At 35.1% G+C, this 21786-nt stretch overlaps 1 protein-coding gene across 1 annotated transcript in view; it reads right to left on the bottom strand.

Moving 5' to 3' along the window:
* Window positions 1-542: 542 nt before the first annotated feature.
* SP4 (Sp4 transcription factor) overlaps window positions 543-21786 on the bottom strand; it is a 57052-nt gene continuing 35808 nt past the window's right edge. Inside the window, exons 4-6 of the mRNA XM_063099642.1 lie at window positions 17080-17308; window positions 13548-13747; window positions 543-1886 (exon numbers count right to left, since the gene is read on the bottom strand). Coding sequence (XP_062955712.1) covers window positions 1639-1886; window positions 13548-13747; window positions 17080-17308 — 677 coding nt within the window. The 3' untranslated portion in view covers window positions 543-1638. The remainder of the gene's footprint in view (window positions 1887-13547; window positions 13748-17079; window positions 17309-21786) is intronic.

Here is a 21786-nt window from a genome sequence, read left to right as displayed (position 1 = left end):
TATATAACGCTACAAAGGGCTGGCCTAAAGTGTACATAGTGTAAACAGTGATCATTACAGTATTTCTCCTTCATCAAAAATACAAGAAACATCACAATTTTGGAAGAGAATTTGCATGAGTAGTACTTTTCCTGAAATAATAGAGAATGCACAAGAAAACATGTACCTATATTCAAACAGTCTGCAAACCCATGATGTTATTAATAAATAGAACAGGTAAAAACTTTAGTTTTCAAATGGTCAATTTCATTAATTAAGATGCTGTGTAAATACTTTTTAAAAACACAAAATATCTTCTTAATGGTTAAGCTATTGGTATAATCCAAATTTTTTTCATATGAAACTTTTGGCCATCTTTCCTAACAAGACCCTTGCATAAACAATGAAATATATTTTTTTCTTTAGTCACTTATTTGACTGAAAATTATTCTGATTTTTCAAAAATAATTTTTGCTTCTTATCACATCTATTATATATTTGTTAGGCTAATTTTTAGGAAAAATTCAGTTATTGATATAACATAAAGACATTATTGTGTTATAAATTCCTAATTAAACTTCTAACACAGTGCTAGAAATAAAATGAGGTTGGCCAATTTTTAGTATAGGAAAACAAAAATTATAATGTAGATACAAGATAATTTTCTGCCGGCCTTGAAAAAAAGTGTGATAATTCTTTCTTTGGCTACCAAGTCAAGGTATAAAGAATGCTGCACATTGTCAACATAACTCATATTTACAGAATATGAAACTACAGAACAATTTACACTCTATGCAAATATTTCCAATATAAACATTTAAAATGAAATTTTATGGTTCAGCCTAGGGTTAGGAATATAATCAATCCTAACTTTAAAACATTGCATGTTAAGTTGCCTCATTTTATTTTTCTGAAGCTATTATGAATTTTAACTACTTTTTTCCCAACATTTTCTAGAATTTAACCTAAGATTTAGCTCTAAGTTTCTCGTGTCTCCAAATGGAGAAAGTAATTGGACTTCACTGATTGTCTGCATACACACTACTATAATGTAGTGGTAATAAAGATCTGAGTTGCATCTCAGATTACTGTTTTGGAACTCACCTAATTCAACTGCTGAAGAATTTCTAACACTTAGAAAAGACGGCCAAAACTATTTCCAGTTCATTTTCCAAAAATCAAGCTAAAGAAATACAGTATCATCCCTATAATCTGTTAACTATCTGTTTTCTGTGCTACAGAGAAAAAGAAATACACGTAAATTATTACTGATTAGATTTATAACAAAGTACTTTCAAAGAAAATAAATCCAATTATGGTCCAGTCTACAAACTACTGAGGTCTGTCTTTTTAAACACGTTATCACATGATGTTAGAAGAGGGGAAGATTCTGTTTAAAGGTTATGTGATATATTTCCAAATAACTACAACTTATAGCATGGAGGAAATACTTTTCTGTTTCCAGTATATCAGTTAGCTTTTTGTATTTTTTAAAATTCAACACCTCATGTGTTGACCCAAAATCCTGGAATAGTTAAAGAAGCCAAGAATGAAAACATGATTTCCTACTCTGTAATCCACTTGACCAGCCCATTTCCAGATATTCAACGATGTGTAAACTTAAATGCAGCACTAGAGGTCTCTGTTATAAATAACTTTTCAGAATTCTTCCATGTTGGTTGAAACATTGGGAGTTGCTGGATTTGAATCTTGAGAAATGGCTGCAACTGTGACAATTCTTGGGGAGCCAAGCACCTCTGTAACAGATGAGTCCAGTTCTCCCGAGGTAACAATGGCAAGGGCTGTCCCACCACCTTTCTTATTCTGGTGCGTTTTGACATGTTTGGAAAGATGATCACTCCGCATAAACCTTTTAGAACATTCTGGGCATTCAAATCTCTTTTCGCCTAAACAGAAAAATAGTAAATGAAGTTATATACATTTTACTTAAATGAAATTATAACTTTAAATAATTTCTCTCTGGCCATACTATACTTTTTGTATGGTACGACTTTTTATAGTTTGACTAGTTGTAAAATATTTTATTTCCATTTTATTTAAAAAGACTATCAAACAAGTAGTGCAATACAGGAGAAAGACAATGTAATCGAGAATAAGAGACATGAACTGAAGTCCTGGTTCTGCCATGAACTGGAAAAAAAAGCTAGAGCAAGTAAAATAATCACTGTGGGCCTCAGTTTCCCCATCTACAAAACAAGAGGGTTTCTAACAGATGATCCTGAAAATCTCTACCAGATGTAACAATATATGACATTCAAGGCTCCTGTCCACTCTTTTTAAAAACTGCTACCTATGTTTTAGTTTTAATCCCTATAGGCGTGAAATGTCTTAGAACCATTTCAAATAAAGTTAATAATTTAATAGTGTACTGAGTTCTTAACAAGGCAAAAATGGGAGGCATGCATATTCTACATTTCAAATTTAATAGAGTTTTTAGGTTTCACAGAGTAACACTGTCAGTTTCTGTTATACAAAGTGATCCTTAAATATGCTCTCTTCAAAATATACGATAGTTCTAGTGAAACTACTTCTAAGCTTTGGAATAAAAACTGTTAACAAAAAAAGAAAAAAAGCCATTTTATCTTTGTGTGTAATGAATGGGGCACATGAAAACTTGGTTAATTGTTATATCCTTATGTTCACAATAAATATTAGCTTTAATCCTTCCCTTTTCATATACATAGAAAACCCTAAAGTCTCCACCAAAAAATTACTACAACTAATAAATGAACTAATAAACAGAGGATACAAAATCAACACACAAAAATCAATAGCCTTCCTATATGACAATAACTAAATAAGCAAACAAGAAATAAAGAAAGTAATCACATTCACAACAGCTACCAAAAAAATGAAATACTCAGGAGTAAATTTAACCGAGGTGAAAGACTTTTATAATAAAAACTGGAAAACATTAGTGAAAAAAATTGAGATACAAATAAATGGAAAGATCCCATTTTATGGGTTGGAAGAATTAACATCATCAAAATTTCCATATCACCCAAAGCAATCTACACTTTCAACACAATCCCTATCAAAATACCAACGACATTCTTTACGGAAATAGAAAAAGGATCTTAAAATATTTATGGAACCACAAAAAACCCTGTATAGCTAAAGTGATCATGAACAAAAAGAACAAAGTTGGAAGCATCATACTACCTGACTTCACATTATACTATAAAGCTATAGTAACCACAATAGCATAGCACTGGCATAAAAATAGACAGACCAATGGAACAGAATAGAGAGCCCGAAATAAACCCACCCACAAACAGCCAACTGATTTTCAACAAAGGACCCAAAAATATACAGTGGGGAAAAGGACGGCCTCTTCAATAAATGCTGGTGGGAAAACTGGATATCCACATGCAGAAGACTGAAACTAGACTCCTGTCTCTCACCATATACAAAAACCAACTCAAAATGGATTAAAGATCTAAATTTAAGACTGGAAACTATGAAATTACTAGAAGAAAACATAGGGGAAAAGCTACACGAAATGGGAGTGAGCAGCGCTTTTTTGAGCGAGACTATAAAGGCATAGGCAACTAAAGCAAAAATAGACAAATGGGAATATATCAAACTAAAAAGGCTCTGCACAGCAAGGGACACTATCAACAAAGTAAAGAGACAACTTACAGAATGGGAGAAAGAGTTTGCAAACTGCACATCAGACAAGGGGCTAATATCCAGAATATATAAGGAACTCAAACAACTCAACAGCAAAAATCCAAATAACCCAATTTAAAAATTGGCAAAGGACCTGAACAGACATTTCTCAAAAGAAGACATACAGATGGCCCACAGTCACGTGAGAAAATGCTCAACATCACTATTCATCAGGGAAATGCAAGTTAAAACCACAATGAGATATCATCTCACCCCAGTTAGAATGGCTATTATAACAAGACCAAACAACAAACGTTGGAGAGGATGTGAGGAAAAGGGAACTCTCCTACACTGTTGGTTGGAATATAAATTGGTACAGCCACTGTGGAAAACAGTATGGAGGTTCCTCAGAGAATTAAAAATATACACACCATAGGACCTAGCTATCCCACTACTGGGTATATACCCGAAGGAAAAGAAATCAATATATCAAAAAGACATCTGCGTTTCCATGTTTATCACAACACTATCACAATATTCAAGAGATGGAATCAACTTAAATACCCATCTGAAACAGATGAATGGATAAAAAAACTGTATATATTCCATATACACAATGGAATACTATTCAGCTATAAAAAAATAAAATTCTATCAGTCACAGCAACATGGATGGAACTGGAGACTATCATGCTAAGTGAAGTCAGTCAGGCACAGAAAGACAAATACTGCATGATATCACTCATGTGTGAAATCTAAAAAAGAAAAAAGAAAAAAGAAAAGAGGTTCTTATAGAAGTAGAGAGTAGAATAATGGTTACCAGAGGCAGGTGAGGGGGGGCAGGGGGGAGGTCAATGGTGAATTAACAGGTACAAAACTAAAAGCTATGGTATCTACCCTAAGTGAATCACTGTGCGATATATGCATGTACTGAAACAACACACTGTACCCCACAAATATATATAAATAAATGTTAAAAAATTTTGAAAAACACAAATGATTACTTAAGAGAATGAAATGGTGTTTTCCCAGTCTGATAGTAGAACTTGCATAATAAGAATTCAGTTTAGCTGATTACTTTTCTTGGCTTGCTTTTGACTTACCAGTAGAAAATCTACAGGTTCAAGTCTGTCAATGTAAGATATTTTCTCCTTTTCTTCATGTGTCTGCTTTTACTTTTTTAAAAATTACATTTGCAGTATCTTATAGAACTTTTCTTTCTTGTCAAAGTCTTTAAAAATTAAAGGATATATAAATGGTTTAGACAAAATTCACATTCAAAATAAAGGTAATTAAGTTTTAAGGTAAAGGGATTTTCATGAATGTTGATACTTAGGTAAGGTTGAAAAAATTAAATGCAGTTGAGGATCAATGTTAAATTCCTTTACCCTTTCAACTTTACCATTTTATTTCAAAAGAAATACAGTTTACAAATTTTAAAGCTGAATGAAATCTTGAAGATCTTATATTTTCGTTTTACAGATGAGTATATTATATTTTCATTTTACAGATCAGGAAGTCGAGGTTCAGAAATTAATTTGTGTGAGAATCGTACAACTTATTAATGACAAAGCAGGATTCCAGGCATCTGATTTCTAGCTTAGGCTCTTTATTTTACACCACCAGACTGCAACTAGAGACTGTTATTTTATAGCAACAATGGCTGTGAATTATCAGAAAGAAATCAGGTGGTGATGGCCTGAAGATATCAGATTGTTCAGTAAGTACACAGCTGGTGTTCAACCTGTACACAGTGGCTGCTTACTAAATATTTGTTAATTGTGATGTTTATGAACTCAGTCATTTTTCAACAAATATTTGTGAACATCTGCAATATGCCAAGCACTGACGATACGAAAATGAACAAGTGCGATTCTCTGACTTTAGGGAGCTTCCGCTCTCTTGAGATAGTTATTTGCAACCATGTAGAGCTACCAGTACCAACTAAGAAATAAAGAAATTCAAGTCATCAGCTAGTCAGTGGCATACTGTAAGATAACTGTAAGATAAATGGGAAATGACAGTGACAAGGTTTGTGTGTGGACTTTGTAGTCTGTCTATTCATAAATGATGTGGTTATCCAACTAATTCCAAGTAATAGAAGCTGGCTAGAATCTCAAATAAGTAAATTATGTTGTAATTTACTTTTATTAGGGAATGACTCAATTCAGTTTATTATCCTTTTCCACAGAGAAGTGTGTTTTTGGTCATGTCAGATAATTTCTAAGTTCCTACCTTTAGAAAATATTATTGTTATACTTTATTTCAAGGAGGTAAAGAGTGCTTGTACTAGCTATATATATATCTTTTTTATATTTATAATTATTTTAGTTTTCATAATTATTCATAATACATGAATATTTTTTATAACTAATGGAACTAATTACCGAAACTGTTGATATTAATTACTATGGTAGGCAGAATGACTCTACAAAGATGTCCATGCCCTAATCCCTGGAACTTGTAAATATATTATGCTACACGGTAAAAGGGACTTAGCAGATGTAACTAAGGTCATGGAGTTAGTGTAGGGATATTACTCAGAATTATCTGGATGGGCCCAATCTAATCACATGAGCTCTTAAAAGCAAAGAACTTTCTTCAGCTGGAGTCAGAGAGATTAGAAGTGTGAGAGGGACCTGACCTGCTATTGCTGGAGAGGGTCAAATAGAAAGTATAAGAAGGAATGTGGGCAGCCTCTAAGAGTCGACACTGGTCCCCAGCTGACAGCCAGCAAGGAAAAAGGGACCTAACTCCTACCAACAGCAAGGATCTGAATTGAGCTGACAATTCTCCCCAGAGCCTTCAGAAAGGAATGCTGCCTTGATGACACTTTGATTTCGGACTCCATGAGACACTAAGCAGAGCACCTAGCTGAGCCCACTTGGACTTCTGACCTAAAGAAACTATGAGGTAATAAATGTGTGCATTGAAAGCTTTTAAATTTGTGGCAATTTGTTATGGCAGCAATGGAAAACTAATAGTTACATAAGATATAACCTTAAAAAAAATTAAAGTCTAATAAAATAAATTATACCTGACCTATTATACGGGGATACTTCAAAAAGTTCATGGAAAGGTTCATATTATCTCTTCTATTTTTCCATGAACTTTGTATAGTTCCAGATCTGTCAAATGTCTTCATCATAAGTACCAAAGCATATCAGGGACAAAATCCAAATTTTATATTTCTATGAAAATCTCAAAAACATAACCCAAACATTTTTTAATAAACTAAGTATAGAAAAAGTTGCTTCTTTTGGTTACTTTATCTTACAGAATGCCATGCTTTATTACATGATTATCAAAAGAAGGTAGTCTTTTAAAAATCTGCTGAGATTTTAAAGTGGAATCACAGATTTGAATAGATAAATGAAATAAATCCAATCTTTTAAGCTTTATATGAGTATATATGAAATACCCACCAGGAGTGAGTTGTCTAGCAATCACAGTTCTGCCTATGATCTGGTTTTCAAATGTTATCCTCAAACTTAAGCTAAAACAATGGATAAAACATACTTAATGAATTACTAATGCTATTTCTAAGTTTGTCATTTGGTAAGATACCTCCATATTTATAAATTAAAATTAACTTCAGGAGCAGATTAAGGAAATGTAGTAGTTTCCTACAGTTTCTGTAAGAAAATACCACAAATTAGGTGCTTTAAAATAAAAAAAAAAATTTACTCTCTCATAGTTCTGGAGGCTAGAAGTCCAAAATCAAGGTGTAAGCAGGGCCATGCTCCCTCCAAAGACTCTACAGAACAATCCTCCCTTGCCTTACCCTAGCTTCTGGTGACCTGGCATTCCTTGACTTGTAGCTGCATTGCTCCAATACCTGCCTCTGTCTTCATGTGGCATCTTCCCGTGTGTCTTCTTCCCTTTTTATAAGGACAGCACCTATTGCATTTAGGGCCTACTCTTTTCCAGTATGACTTAATTTCGTTTTGTCTGCAAAGACCCTATTTCCAAATAATGTCACATTCACAGATACTGGCAATTAGGACTTGAACATCCTTCTGAGAGACACAGTTCAACCCACCACAGGGGCATTTTTAAATGTCTGGCATTTGTTATAACTAAGTAATAAACACACACACTTGGCTCAATGAATAACTTCCACCAAATGTCCATGTGCTCCATATACGCAATGTGCAGAATATGTACAATTTCTTACCCAGCCTAGAATATCTAAACAAGTCTTTTTATAAGTACCCTCAAGTCTCCTGTAAATAAAGGGGGGGGGGAGGAATGATAATTTGAGAGAAGTGATGTGGCTTTAATATTCTTGAACTATAAGACTGGGAGTAAAGGGAGTGTGAGGGGAGTGACAAAGGACATAACAAAAGATTTAGATAATTATTAAGGTAATAGGAAAACTGACAAAGAAAAATAGGATTGACAGCTCTGAAAGACTGGCTGAGATCTGAGACCATGAATTTATAGAGACACCACTCTGAATAATGAATAAGTGATCATTTTTCCTACAGCAATTATCAACTCAAATACAGAAGCCCTTTAGTTACTTCATTATAAATGCTTTATTTAGGCAATCTTACCTACTCTAACAGTTTTAACTACAATCTATAATGATGGCTAACACCAAGATCCAGATTCCTAAACTCAGCTGTGCATTAGACATCTCTTAGATGTGCCACAAACAGCATCGTTCAACATGTCACAAGCAAAATCCATCAATACTCTTTCTAATCCTTATAATGTTTCAGAAAGAAAGGGGGGGAGAATGCAAAAACAACAAAAGAAAGTGATGCCAGTGAAGATGGTGAAGTAAGAATCTCCAAAAATTTGCCCCTCCCTAAAAGCAACAAAATATCTGGGGGGAAAATTGTCCAAAGCAACCATTTCAGATTCTGACAATTAATCAAGGTTTGCAGCAATCTGAGCAGTATCTATTCAAGAAAAATGGCACAATCCTGGTAACAATAGCAAGCTTTGTGGTGATGAACTTGCTAGTTCCATCTTCCACTTCCCAGCTCTATGGTAGCCTTGAAAAATAACAGCATGCGTTCTCAGCACAGCCTGGCAGCCACTAGAGGGAGTTGAACACAGCCTGAGCTCTTTCAAAGCCTCATTCCAAAGAATCATCATTTGATCTGTCTGGAGGATCCCTGAAGTTCCCACTTTCAAGACTGTCATATTTAACCACAGTCTGAGGCAACCCAGTGTGAAATGACTTCTTCCAGGTGTGCAGTGGGGTGTGTGTTTGTCTAAAACAATTACAAGCAAGTGTTTGAACTTAATGGACACCGAAGGCAATGGATAATAGTTGAGACAATTAGACTAACCAAAAAGCTTAAAAGGAAAAGCTAGCTAGGAAATAAAAAGCTCTTAAAAGCTCTGATATACTCCTGAGAATCCAGAAGGCCACACACATGCTTAGTGTTTGAGCCCGCTCAGGAAAGGCCCAAGAAAGCCCTAACTCTCAACCTGTGCCTAACCTTGAGGTTCTGTGTACGCAGGAAGTGAAGACTAAGGCAAAGTTGTCATCTGACTGGCTGAGTGTTGAAGGTGTGCAAACAGAGTCTTTATCTTTAGCACAGAATTAGAGATTTATTGGTTCCAGGTGTTTAAAGAAAGAATATTTGAAGAAGCAATAGGTGAAAACTTCCCAAATCTGATGAAAAACATTAATCTACATATCCAGGAAGCTCAATGAACTCCAAGTATGTTAAATGCAAACAGAGTCACATTGAGACACATTATAATCCAGCTGCTGAAAGTCAAAGACAAAGAGAGAATCTAGGAAGCAGCAAATGAAACTAAGTTTGACACCTTGGAAAAGAAGTCAACTAACCTCTCAAGACTTCAGGTTCCTCATCTATAAAACGATGGTGTTGTACAAAATCATTCTTAGGATACCAGCCAGTTGTTTTTAAAAAAAGAGTCCATTCACCTCTAAATCCTATTATCCTTGGCGGAGTTAAGTGTTGCATGATTCTGAGGCATGTGCATGAGGCTGAACAGAAAACTGTTTTGAATTCTTAAAATATGAAATAATTACTAAATCTCTCTTTTCATACGGCAGTCACTCAAAAATGAGTTTGTTTCATACTTTCTAAAATTTGTGCTTTAGATACAGTAAAATTCAATTTGGGGGGCATACAGTTCTATTAGTTTTGACAAATACACCAAAATGAAAATACAGAAGAGTTGCTATCGCTTCCAAAAATATCTTTATGGTGTCTTTTTGTAGTCAAACTCTCCCTCCTCTCTGCTTACATCCTGGAAAACATGGATGTGTTCTCTATCCTTACAGTTTTGATTTTTTTCAGAATATCATATAAATGGAATCATATATTATGTAGACTTGTTTCTGACATCTTTCACTTAGTGTAATGCTGTTTCATCCATGTGGTTGTGTTTATTATTAATCATTCTTTTATGCTGGGGAGTAGTACTCTACTGCATGAGTATATAGCACAGAAAGTTATCCATTCACCTACTGAAGGACATCTGGGTTGTTTCCAATTTTGAGCCACAATAAATCTGCTATATACATTCGTAGCTTTTTCTGAATGTAGTTTTTATTTGTCTTATGTAAATACCCTGGAGTAGACTGCTAGATCATATGGTAAGTGTATGTTTAACTTTGTAAGAAAATGCCAAAATGTTTTCCAAAGGTGCCGTGCCATTTTGCATTCCCACCAGCAATACATGAGAGTTCCCCTCACATTCCCCTCAGATTTGTTAGAAAACAAAGGCCCTGTTTACCTTCCTCCTGCCAGAGATATCAGTATTTTCTATAGTTTTTGGTTCCCATGCTGCCACTACTGCAGTGCAATGTGCAAATATGACTGGCTTTGGAGCACAGGGACCCCTTTTCTTGCTTCTCTGACTAGACACAGAGTTTCTCCCAGTTTTTGCTGCCTACATCTGCCATGCAGTGCTCACAGAGTCAAACCTGGGAGACAATGAAGGGGAAAAAACCCTGTGAAATTAACCTATATCATGCACTGTTATTCAAGTTTTTAGTGCACTAAATTGTCTACTGTTTAGTTTACACTGTCCTCATTTAGATGCTTAAGAAAACAAACAAACTTGGACAAGAGTGTTTAATGTAATCAATGAGACAGACAAACTATATATAGTTTAATTCATTCTGGCTGACAGCAGACTCAAAGGCAGCAGTTTTGACCATTTCATACACTAAACTGAAGCATCTATGAAAAAATTATGGGGGAAAACTTCAAAGCAATTGAAGGAGTTTCTTGTTTCATCTATTTTCATCTAATTTTCCTTATTTTATGAAAAACATTGGAGTTTCATTCCCAAACTGACTTTGCAGGATCTGTTTAGTTTCTATTAAAGTTTATAATTATTTATATAACTACAAATACTTTCTTTTCTGAAACTGTTTTCTAATCTGTAAAATGGAGCTAATTTCTATGTTACAGTGTTATTGTTAGAATCAAATGAAATATTTCTAAAACATCAGATATACGGTGGCTGATCAAAAAATGTCAGTTCTGAGACTGGCTGGTTATCTCAGTTATGGTGTGTTATAACACCAAGGTCAAGGGTTTGGATCCCTGAATTGGCCAACCACCAAAAAAAGAAAAAGTCAGTTCCGTTTTCCCTTTTCTCCCATATGTACTTTGGTACAAGTTAATGTTTAAAGTCTAATTCAATAATTTATTCAAATTAACGTATTCAATAAATATCGAGTCCTCAAAATGTACAGACATGTTCTAAATAGAGGGGGTAGACGTTATGACCAAAAAAAATGAAAACTGCCTGTATTAGTCCATTTTTGTTGCTTACAATAAAGTACACTAAACTGGGTGATTTATAAAGAAAATGAAATTTATTGCTTACAGTTTCTGAGGCTGAGAAGTCCAAAGTCTATCTCATGGTGGCAATGGTAACCCAGGGGTCTCACATTGCAAGACAGTGGAAGCAGAGAGAGAGACAGATAGACTCTCCTCTTTTTTTTAAGGCCCTCAGAACCACGCCCTTGACCGCCATTTTTAATCCATTCACTACTGCATGGTCATACAACCCAATCACCTCTTCAAAGCCCCACCTTACAATTATCATAATAGGATTTCTCACCCTCTTTACAGTCACAATGTGGGGGTCACAATAAAACTTAGGGGACACAATTTAAAATTCAGTGAGTTTTGGGGGGGGTCGTAATTCAATCCACTACACTGCCCTACCAGATGTCAAGACTTAATATACACCAATATAGTAATTAAAATAATACAGTATTTTTGTAGAAACTGAGAAATAGATAAAAGCTTAAAAATAGAGAACCAAGAAACTGAGACACACCTAAATGGGACATTATATGAGATAGGTACCATTACAAATCAATAGAAAAAGAATGGTTATTCAAGAAAATGGCTTTCAATATGGGGAAAAAAAAAAAAAATTATATCCCCATTTCATTACATCATCAAAAAAAATTCCAGGCTGATAAAAGCCCAAACTTACAAAAACGAAATTTTAAAGCTATTAAAAGAAAATGTTTTTAAAAAGCAAAAGACAAAAGGAAATATTTATAACTGACTAAATAAAAATGTGAAACTTTCAGATCCCTTTACTGGCCAGCCACCCAAAAAATAAACAAAACAAAACAAAAACTTCCATATGACAAAAGATAGCACAAGGATAAAAGACTAACAATATAAGGGGAAACTGCAACACACAAATCATATGAATAAGAAAAAGGAAAACAACAGAAAAATGAAGATGGAAAAACAAATAGAAAAAGAAATATAAATGACTAATACACACAAGGAAAGATGCTTAATCTCACTGATAATCAGGAAAAATGAAAACTGAAAAAAATAAGAAACAATTTTAGATTGACAAAAACTTCTGAGGCCTGATACTACTGAGTATTGGTGAGCACAGTGAAGTGCAACTGCTAGTGAAGTAAAGACTAACAGCCACTGTAGACTCTTTAGCCCTTATCTAGCAAAACCAAACATATAAATTCTGTATGATCCAGTAATTCCATTTCTCATGCATGTTCACTGTATGTTCACAGCAGCAAAGTTTGTAACAGCAAAAACAAAGAAACAAACCTAAAAATAACGTCAACAGTTTCGGAAATGAATTAATACAGTGTGGTAGAGTAATGTGATAGAATACTATATAGCAGTTAAAAGAAATATAGGAACTTTGATAGATCTCAAAACATAGTAAGTGAAATTATGATTCTGCAATGTATTTATGTAAATTTCATAATATACACAAGACAATATTTTATATACAAATCCATAAATAATATATTTAAGAGTATTAAAAATGTAGTGAAAACAAAGACATTAAATTCACGATAGCTGTAGATCCATAAATATATATTAAGAGTATTAAAAATGTACTGAAAACTTAGACACATTAAATTCCTGATAGCTGTTGTCTTTGGATGGGCAAAGAAGATATCAACTTCATAAGTGATTTGTTTTATTAAAAAAGAACAGAAAATATAATATTAAGAACTGCCAATTCTGTGTGAGGGTTAGGTGGGTACTTGTTATGGTACTCTTGATACTTTGGTGAATTTTCTAGATTTATTAAAAAAGAAAGAATGAAGGGCATCCATAAGATCATAATTCAACTCTTTTTTTATCTACTTAATCTCTTATAAAAAATAGTATGTATGTGAATTCAACAAGCTAAAAACACAAGACAAACAAATGGAATAAATTTCAGGTCATTTAAATATGCCGATAAAGCACAAAACGTACCTCAGAAATAAGGTAAAGAATTTTGATCTTAAACATCTTCCATATTCTTTCTCAATTTGCATATTTCCAATTTGATAGCTAAACTATCATTAAAACTTTCATCTCAGCACTGGAAAAATAAGTAAAAAGTAGAAGTCCTAAAATAAACCAACTAATACTCTGGTTTCTCTTCAGATCGTATAAATCTTTCGCCTTTTACTAAAATAAACCAACTAACCTGTATGGGTTCTTCTGTGTCTCTGAAGCTCATCACTCCTTGTGAATCTTTTGCCACAAAACATCCAGTTGCAGACGAAAGGTCTTTCTCCAGTATGCCAGCGAAGATGTGCTCGTAGGTGAGATGTTTTGCCGTAAACTTTTCCACATCCTTCAATATGACAGATATGCTGTTTCTTTTTTCCTGGTTCATTACTACCTCTAACAAAAACAAAAGCCAAAGATTAATTACATTCCCAAACACCAAGCTTATAGTTATAGAAAAATAAAAGGGACTCAAGGCAATTAAATGAAGCTTTTCTGAATAGGTTTCATCATGATGCCACAACTGTAGTTAAAGTCAGAAAAATCTCAATTTAAGAAAAAATAAAACAGTTCTGCATCCTAAAAATAAAAATGCTATAAAAATTTGTTAATTTCAGAGAGTTTATTTCATGTTCCTTCCCTAATGGGCTCTTCCTTTGGGGAAAAAAATCTCTTCAAGCGTTAGAAGACACTTGAAAATTGTCTTCTAAAATACCAAAAGGATGGCTAACTTAAGTTAAAAGTGTAAGGTACAGAGTCTAATTTCCAGCAGGACAGTGTGAGGAGTTACATGGACCTGCTCCTCAGTGAAACTGGTAAAAATTATTTTAAAAAACCCAACAAAAAACACCATTTAAAGTCTCTGGAAATAGTCCTAAGAGCAAATAACAGCAAATAAAGAAACATTTATTCAACAAAATCTAACAGAACTAGGTAAGAATACTGAGAGTCTGTGGCATTTGAACCAAGACTCACTTCCTCCCTTTTCCCTCCCACCTCCGTGACTAGTACAGCCAAGAACAGGGTTCATTACAGACTAGTACAGCCAAGAACAGGGTTCCCTTTTCTCCCTCCTCCCAGTTAGAAGTCTATCTCCCCAGAAGGGGCAAGCATTTCTCATCCTCCCTCCAGCTACCTGTTGCTGAGTCTAAGGTCCAGGCAAGTGTGGCTGAAACCCAGCTCCCAACCCTAGGACATAGGCTCTACCTTGGAAGTGGCATGATAAAAATGCTAGGATCCAGACTGCCCTTGACCTGGCTCATTTGTAGTTCATAAATTGGAGGTTCTAAACCGGGAAAGACAAGCTGAGACCTAAGGCTATTGCTATCCCTGCCACCAAGCATTTAGCTCCTAAAGCAGGGATGTCACTCAGACAGAAACATGTTACTGTTTCAACCTGCAGCTCAAGAGCCATGGCTCAAATTTTGGACAGAGGGACAAGAGCATCATAAAAACCAGAGCTCCAAATCTCTTCCCAAAGGAATGAGTTCATTTACAACCCAGTGAGGAGAAGTTCAAACCTGAGGGTGCTCTCAAAAAAAGTGCAGACTTTGCAAAAGGCAATTGAGAGGAAACTAATAGATTTGACGGAGATACAGGCTAAAATGTACGCTGGCTAGTTTGCCAGAGAGAAGCAAGAAAAGAGGCTGGGAGCAGCCTTCCTGGGGTCAGAATAATGTCAAACACTCAGATTCTCAGAAAGTGTCAACAAAATTAACAAACCTTTAGCTAGACTGACCAAGAAGAAAAGAGGGAAGACTCATATTACTAGAATCAGAAATGAAAGAGGGGACATCACAACCAACCTTACAGAAATAAAAAGGATAATAAAAGAATCCTATAAACAATTCTATGCCAATTACTTAGATAACTCAGATGAGATGGACAAATTCCTAGAAAGACTCAAAATACCAAAACTGACTCAAGAACAAATAATCAATCAGAATAAACATATAACAAGTAAAGGGACTGAATTAGTAGTAATCAAAACTACCCACAAGAAAAGCCCAGCACCAGAGAGCTTCACTGGTGAATTCCACAAAACATTTAAAGAATTAATACCAGCTCTTCACAAACTCTTTCAGAAAAAAAAATTGGAGGGAACACTTCCCAACTCATTCTGAGGCCAGTATTACTGTTACCAAAACCAGATACTGACATTACAAAAAAAAGAAAATCACAGACCAGTATCTCTTAGGAGTATGGATGCAAAAATCCTCAGCAAAATAGTAGCAAAGTGAATCCAGCAAAATATAAAAAGAATTATACATCATGACCAAGTTGGATTTATCTCAGGAATGCTGTGAAGGTTAATTCTAGGTGTCAACTTGATTAGATTAAGGAATTCCAAGAAACCTGGTAAAGCTATCTTTTTAGGTATGTCCGTGAGGGTGTTTCTAACAGAGATTAGTATAAGAGCCTGAGTGGACTAGGTAGGAAAGACCTGCCCTCACTGTGGGTGGGAACCATCCAATCTGCTGGGGCCCAGAGAGAACAAAAGACAGAGAAAAATGGTGACTCTCTCTATCCGCTGGAGCTGGGATATACTCTTCTTTCCTGTCCGTGGACATCAGAGCTCGAGACTTCAGCTTTTGGGTCCCAGGACATACACCAAGGACACCACTGGCTTCCCTGGTTTTGAGGCCTTTAGATTTGGACTGAGCCCTGCTACCTGCATCCAGTTGGCAGACAGCCTATCGTGGGAATTTTCTTCATAATCGCGTGAGCTAATTCCCCTAATAAATCCCGTCATATATTTATAACATATCCTATTTGAATCTGTCTCTCTCTGGAGAACCCTGACTAATACAAATGCAAAACTGCCTTAACATCTAACAATTAACGTTAACATATTATATTAACAGAATAAAAAACGAAAACTACACAAACATCTCAACAAATGCAGAAAAGCATTTGACACAATCCAATGTGATAAAAATACTCAGTAAACAGGAATAGAAGAAGAGAGCTTTCTTTTTCTTTTATTGGGATATACCCCATCAAAAGTCAACAAGAATACTGAATGCCATTTTAAAGTCAAAAAATACTAATTGAATCATAAGTCTGGGACTGTCTATCCATACAATGTAGTATTACTCATCTACAAAATCAATAAAGTACTGATCATGCTAATATGGCTGAACCTTGAAAACATGCTAAATGAAAGAAGCCAGTCACAAAAGATCACAGATCGTACAATCCCATTTATATGAATTATCCAGAACAGGCAAATTTATAAAGACAGAAATTAGTTTAGTGGTTGCCTGGGGCTTGAAGCGGGGGGGGGGGGAGGGGGGAGGGTGCTAAGAGGGTGATGGCTAAAGGATACAGGATTTCTTCTGAGAATAATGAATGAAAACATTCTAAAATTGATTAGTGATAGCTGCACAACTCTGAATATATTAAAAACCACTGTACAATTGTACACTTTAAATGGGTGCATTGTATGGTGTGAGTTTTATATCAATAAAGGTGCTTAAAAATTTTACACAATAAATGAAAAAAAGAAAACAATTTTTAAAAAAGTATAAGGTATAAGGCAGAGGACCACCCAAATTCCATTCCTAGGATAGCCCAACTTAATTCCCTTCATAACATTTATATCTTAACCTTATGGGCTACAAAACCAGTGAAGTTTCAGTGATCAAGGTATTCAAGCAATGCCTTGGTTTTAACTACTATTTTATGCCTTCCAGAAAGAGAGAGTTGAAAATAGAGCATTTATTTACCTTCCTTCTCCTTCCCTACAATTAGGACAGGAACAGGCAACTCTTCGAAGCCTCTTGCCAGGTTGCACCTCTTGATCAGAAGTTTGCTGGCCTGGCTGCAAATGCACTTGTGTGAGTTGATCAGGACTAACAGCACCTATCGTGGCATTAGCAATACCTCCAACTGCTACAGTTACAGGAGCTATAGTAGCTTGTTGGACTTTTACTCCATCTTGTCCTTGCTGCTGACCTAAAAAGGAAGGGGAAAAAAAGAGTATTATAATGTTTTCTGTTCCTAAAGAAAGGATAATAATTTGTGTAATAATTTGTTCTAATAATTTGTGTAAAATACAAAGGCAAAGGGGTTAATGACTAATACTATGCCAATCCTCCTAAAATATACTTACTATAGTTGCTCAGTTTGTCTCTTTATCTAGTTGATGGGACTATACATAAATCATTTAACACCTTTTGTGGCTTAATTTCTCTATCTGTAAAATAAAGATTATAATACTTGCCACCTACCTACTTCACTGATGTAATGTGAGGGTTTATGAGACATTTGAAAAGCACTCTGAGATCCTCAGATGAAAGATGCTATATAAATACAAAGTGTTATTACCATTTCCACCGTAAGCAATATATCTCATTCATGTCAGGCATGAAGAATAACAAAGGATTAAATTTTATGAACATTTCTCATTTATAAATAGTTTAAATTAAGGAAACATCTTTTTACTACTTAGTCGTCTTTTTTTAGTATACACATAGAATTAAGTATTTTTAAATGCAAAACCATCCATGATTATTACATACTGTCACTATAATCATAAAAAGACATTTCGAATATTATTACTTTATTCACTAACGTTTGATATTGCTTAGACGTCATCTTTTAGGTTAGTACATATACCAGCTTGACTTCTTCACTTAGGGAACACTACAATAAACAATGAATAATACAACCAAAAAATATCTATTTGCATCACTTTATCTTGAAGTACAACTAGGGTATGCCTTATACTTACCCTTTCTTTCATACAGTTGTATGCTCCCCATCAGGTGTGGGAATAACAAGTATGTGAATCGACTGAAAATAAAACACCAATTTATGAAGGAATGCTCCCACTTCAGAGAGTTGATGTAAGAATTAAATAATTCTTACAAATCCCTTACTACAGTGTCTGACACAGCACTGTTTATTACAATTAGCTATTATTACTATTAGTCTCCACTGAGTTAGGTGGCAATACAAGAATAAATTATGCTAGCAGAAACAAACATGTGGGTCCTGGGGGTAAAATAAAAAGGCTTATTTTAAAGCTGCACATGTAGTACTTTAAATTTATGAAACAACCCAGAAAAGACAATAAAAATTGCCAAGTGAGAAATCAGCATACATTTTCTAAACAAAATAAACCTCTGACTCTCCCAGCCAAAGTCAATCTCACCCTACTCTGTGTATCCATGGCACTCTGAACCCAGTTAGCTCAGTTTGGTAGCACCTATAAATAAAATGCAAATAAAAACATTTGTTTTTGCAACCATTCTAATAAGAACACATATTTTAGTTCCTCTACTGATGTCCACATTTTTCTCACCTTTTGATTTAGTGTGTTGTGATAAGTAAAGCAATGCAAGTGCAGTCAAAAGTTGTGGATTCATGACTATGCACTTGGAGATCCTCAGTTTCCTCACCTCTAAAATAATAACACTGACCTCCCTAAAATTCCTGTCTCTTATCTACTTTAAAGAGTTGTTTCTGAAGATCAAGTTGATTTTCCACAGGTAAAGGCTTTATAAATTGTAAAGCAATTCATAAATATAAAGTATAATTGTTACACCTCAATGTATCTTTTGAGCACATGTAAGTTTTACATACTCAGTAAAACCAGATCCCTTAAGGATGACTTTGGCTAAGCAAATGGTTCAAACTATTTATGTACCTAGAAGCACATACTCCCTGTTTACTGCAAAGATTGGATTTCTAGAAATGGGAGCTGTCTAAACAAGTACCAAATAAAATCTTTATAGCATTTTCCCTATGGAAATGCAGGTATTTTAAGTTGGCAAGTATTCTTTATATCTCTGAAGTCATGAAATATTTTTGGCCATAATTTTTCCAGCTATTGTTCATATAACAGTTGGTCATTCCTTTCAGGTTGCAATGATATATAAGATGACCATCATGGTAAAAATTGCTAGGCATCCCTGATCCCTCATATCTCTTGATCATTTCTCCTTGACAGACTCCTCAGCCTTTTGTTTAATGCCTAAACAACTTGTTATTTCAATGAACAATACTAGGCAAATCACATTTGATTTATACAGTTAAGCCTCATAACTGACTTCTTCACCTAGATGTTTCACAGACAGCTCAAGTTCAACATACTACTTTCTTTTCATTTCCACTGACACCAATAAGTCACCAAACTCCATACCAAGACCTCCAAGGCCCTGCTTAAGTATAATTCTACTGACCCTCCTCAGACATCATCATGTATTAGTTTCTCTTGTTCACTCTGCTCCTGATATACTGGCCTTTCTTCTAATCCTCAAACAATTCAAGCTTATTTCCTTCTCAGGACCTTTGCATATATTCTCTAGTATGGGTGGGGATGTCTTTGCACTCAGATCTTTACATAGTTGACTCCTTAGTAATATTCTGTCTCAGTTCAAATCTCCCCTCTTTAGAAATATCATTCCTGACCACATCATCTAAAAGTAGTCCCCCTCAATTCATCTCTATATCATCACCTCCCTTTGTCATATTTTTCTTAAATTATTTTGTCCTTTTTTTTTTCTCTATCTTCACCTCACTTCTGAATGTTAAGTGCCATGAAAGCAGGGATCTTGCCTGTTAATGTTCACTACTGTATCTCTAGTGTCTGGAATAGTGCCCAACATATATCAGCCACTCAGTAACACAGGCTTAATAAATCAAAGTCTTAAAATGAAAAATTACAGCTGGCTGGCTAGCTCAGTTGATTAGAGCATCATGCTGATAACACCAAGGTCAAGGGTTCGGATCCCCATACCAGCTAGCTGCCAAAAAAAAAAAAAAAAAAAAAAATTCATCTTCTCTTCCAATCTTGCTACTACTAATGTCCACTTCAGTAAATGCTACTCCCACTCTCTTTATTACCCACTCAAAACCTTAAAATGTCATCTTTTCCATGTGAGCCAGCCACCAAAAAAAAAAAAAAAAAAAAAGAGGCACCTCTTAGGCCACTTCTTTACCCATTACGCCCATTGATTGCCAAGTTATAAAGGTGCTACGGTGCAACAGCTCCTACATTTATCTTATCTTTATGTTGCCAAGACCATTGCCCTGATCCAGGCCCTTATTTTGTGCTTCTATCTGCCTCAATGGACACTTCTCTCCTATATCATCTTTCAACCTGCTGCCAGAAAAGTCAAAAAAGTGATATTCTGATCATACCAGTTCCATGCTCAATAATTTTCATTCTCCCTTTAACCAAAGTCTGATATTCAAAGCACTCCACTACAAGGACTTAGCTCCTTGTTCACAGACTTTTTCCTAATGGCCAAATGTGCATTTTCACAATGATCATTACAGGATTGTTATGCTGCATTTGACATCACTGATCACTCCATCCTCTTGAAACCTGACTCTCTTGAGATAATTTCCTACAATCTCAGAACCCCTTCTTTTCTGTTTTTTTTTTAAAATCGGCATTTAAATCTAAACTTATGTCACATTCTTAAAAGATCTGTCTACACTTGTCTTTCTTTTACTTCTCATCTCCCATTCTCTCTTCAAACTACTGAAATTCGGCATTCATCCGGCATTCATCCTATCACTCTGCTAAAAAACATGGTAAATGTAACTAATAATTTCTTTGTTGCTAAACCCAAAGATACTCTTCCCCTTCATCTTACTCCTATTCACTGAAGCACCTGCAGCTGCTAATCCTCCTACTTCCCTGACCACCCCCAATTCAATGTCCTTGCCAGGCTTCTCTCCCTCTACGCTTCCTAGGCTACTGTCTAGGGTTCTGACTTTTTCTTCTCATTCTCTCTTCTTGGTGATCTTACCTACTTTTGTAACTTTTACTACTATATGTAAGGCGATGTCTACCAAATCTGTACCTTCTGTTCAAATTATCCTTCAGGGGTGTCATACTCTTATTGTCAACTGCCAGGGAACATTTCACCCAGATTTCTCACAGGCAATCTAAAAATCAGCCAGGTTACCCCATTTTCCTAATCTAGCTCTTTCTCACTGTCCAAATAAAAAACTTAGGAGTCATTTTTGACTCTCCTCATCTCCTTCATCCCCCAAAACAATAGTAGCTATCATTTTATAACTATGTGGTAAGTCAATTTACATATGTTATTTCATTTACTCCTCACATTCCTATAGGCTGAGTATTACTGCCCCAATTTTAAGAAAAGGAAACTGAAGTTCTGAGAGGTATGTAAAACACCCAAGGTCACAAAACCGGTAAGTGACAAAGCTGGGATTTGAAATCAGGTCTAGCTAACTCCAAAGACTATTCTCTTTCCACCATATACATTACTTATGTTGATCAGCAGTCCCCATTGAGTCTACCTCTTCAGAATATCTCAAATTTGTCCATTTTCTCCATCTCTATTGTATATTAGTACAGATCCTTGTCACTATTATATCAATTCTGCCCCTTCCAATCTCCATATTGCAGCCAAGCCATCTTCCTTATTCCTCTTTCTTCTTTTGGTCTGCTC

Source organism: Cynocephalus volans, chromosome 6, assembly GCF_027409185.1.
Source record: "Cynocephalus volans isolate mCynVol1 chromosome 6, mCynVol1.pri, whole genome shotgun sequence".
NCBI lineage: Eukaryota > Metazoa > Chordata > Mammalia > Dermoptera > Cynocephalidae > Cynocephalus > Cynocephalus volans.
Note: the sequence above shows the minus strand (reverse complement) of the source record. Positions and strands in the feature narration are given on the sequence as shown.